The sequence below is a fragment of the Pyxicephalus adspersus genome, chromosome 3 (assembly GCF_032062135.1).
Source record: "Pyxicephalus adspersus chromosome 3, UCB_Pads_2.0, whole genome shotgun sequence".
Classification (NCBI taxonomy): Eukaryota; Metazoa; Chordata; class Amphibia; order Anura; family Pyxicephalidae; genus Pyxicephalus; species Pyxicephalus adspersus.
In genome coordinates, this window is record NC_092860.1 from 71,767,461 (window position 1) to 71,769,873 (window position 2,413).

The 2,413-nt window shown below is 33.6% G+C and overlaps 1 protein-coding gene across 1 annotated transcript in view; it reads left to right on the forward strand.

Moving 5' to 3' along the window:
* LOC140326506 (mucin-16-like) overlaps positions 1-2,057 on the forward strand; it is a 33,566-nt gene extending 31,509 nt beyond the window's left edge. Inside the window, exons 41-42 of the mRNA XM_072405155.1 lie at positions 1,115-1,209; positions 1,783-2,057. Of these exons, the coding sequence (XP_072261256.1) occupies positions 1,115-1,209; positions 1,783-1,884 (197 nt within the window). The 3' untranslated portion in view covers positions 1,885-2,057. The remainder of the gene's footprint in view (positions 1-1,114; positions 1,210-1,782) is intronic.
* The last annotated feature ends 356 nt before the right edge of the window (positions 2,058-2,413 follow it).

Consider the following 2,413-nt stretch of genomic DNA (forward strand, 5'->3'; position numbering starts at 1 on the left):
TAGGCGCCTATGGAGAGGAGTTGAATTCGGTTAACTCTTGCCTAACAGGAAAGAAATAAGTGATTTAAAAATATGCTTTTTTCTTAGTGCACATAAATGTTAAAAACATTTAAACAGCGCAAACATTTTTTTTTAGGGCTATGGGTAATATGTGTGCCATTAGAAAGAATGATTTTGTAGGGGAACAGTGACTTTTAATGCGGGCTCGCCAGTGTAAAGCTGCCGGAGATGCGCGGCTCCGGCCGCGAGCTTTTTCAGTTGCTGAATAGCACGACGGCGTACGATTTCGGAATACGAATACAAATGCGCCAGCGATCATCCGATTCTGCTTGATGAATCAGGGGCATTGAGCTCTGAAGGGAGCCCAATGACTCTGACTAATAACTTGGACTTTACACAGCAACTGGGACCAGGGTAAAACAACTCTACTTAAGTATAATTTCACAGTTATTCCTTTTTATTTTACCCTGTTGCTCTTGTTTTGCGCTTGTTCAGTGATTAGTCTTTTTTTCTGTACTTCCTTATGTACTGTGTTTTTGTCATGTTTTTACTTAATAAACACTATAAAAAGTGTAAGCTGAATCTCTAAATGTTCCAAGTAGAAATAATGTAACTTCACCTGAAAATGTTATAAACATTGTGATTTCTGAGACTTCCCTGTCTGGAGTTAACAGATTGGTTAACCTTGATAACCTAGATATAAACTTTAGCTATAAATTAAAAGTATTCAGTGTATGTATCTAAATGTTTCATAAAACCAGCTGTGATCACCTGCAAAGTAACACTCTATTTTGCAGAGAGTGAGATTTAGTTCTTTTTACAGTGCACATGTGCAGATAGTGACTATGATGACAAAAATGGGATGGTTGAGCAGAGTGTTAACGGATCACTTTAACTTTTCAGTAAAGAAAAGATCTGTCTTTGCTCTGACATGGTCTGATAGGTGTATGTGCATGGCAGGCTTAGTAGAACAGACCTACAAATCCTATATAAATCTAAGAGAAAAGATAATCTAATTAACACATTACTGTCTAAATTTGTTTTGTTTGTAATAGATATAATTTTTTATTTAAAAAAATCTAATTTCATTTATTTATTTGTATATCTACTGCAGAAATACAAAAAGATGACAGCTTGCCATTCTGGGCCATCATTCTTATTTGTCTGGGTGCTTTATTAGGTCTTGTCTTGATTTTGATCCTGTTTTTGGTAAGTAAAACATATATTGAAACAAATAGTAATCAGAACTTCAATTAGCCTTTAGAGTGTGTGGAGGTTGCTTCAATTTAAAATACCTACCTATAGGAACTCCATATTAGTTTGATGTCGGCTGATGTAAATTTCGGCTCACAGTGAAGGGCCTCTGCAGGTTTTATATGAATTGCTCTCAGGAACATTCACACTAGAATTGTCTGTAAGAAAAGAACAAATTGTTGGAACACATATCTAACATATCCAATATTGTCTGATACTTGCAATAAGCAAAAACGGCATCCCACTGCACGGGCCGTGAAAAGCAGTATACATCATCTTTTTACAGGCTAGGTATTAGGTAAACATTGACCTAGTGACAGGGTCACTTTACCAAAGATTCGCTTTAGAGAAAGCTTATAGACTGTTCAGAATATAAATATCTTTGCATTATACTTAACAGACCAAATAGGTATGGACACATTTATAAGTAAAACTTACTATTTCTGTAAGGTTTATGTTTCTGTCTGTTTCTGTGTTGTGTAGTAACTTTTTCATCATTAAAAAACTAAATTTTCTTTTATTCCACAGCTAATATTTGGCTTAAAAAAAACAAGGAAAGGATTCTATAACCTAGAGCAGAGCATTTATGGAACTTATTTCCCTCATTTGGATATGAGAAAATTATACTGAGGAACAAAAACTACTTCCACACGACTCTGTATTATCTTATGCACTAAATTAAAGCAAAGAAGACTTTTAAATTATTTAATATAAAAAAGTATATATATAAATGTATATATATTGCAATAAAGGATTTGTTTACATGTATATATGTGGCAATAAAAGAGAAAACTAAATGCTGATTTGTTGCAGATACAATTTATTTGTAATATGAAAAATATTTAGTATGTTTTGATTTACAGGTAAATTACAGATAGATATAATGGCACAAATAAATGACTGTGCCCAGACTATAATAACCAATTTACATATTACATCAATACCAAGGGTTAGTTGAGAGGGGGTGCACTGATTCCTCCTGTCGGTAAACTTTTCCCATATTAAGATGCTGCACATAAAGCCTACGAAAAAAAAAAAACCAATAATAGACACAGAAAAAGGGATACATAAAAGGGGGTAAAAATAGATGATAACATCACAAATCCCTCATGCCAAGACAATAGTAGCAAAATAAGGAAAACCTTGGTTTAAAAAAAAC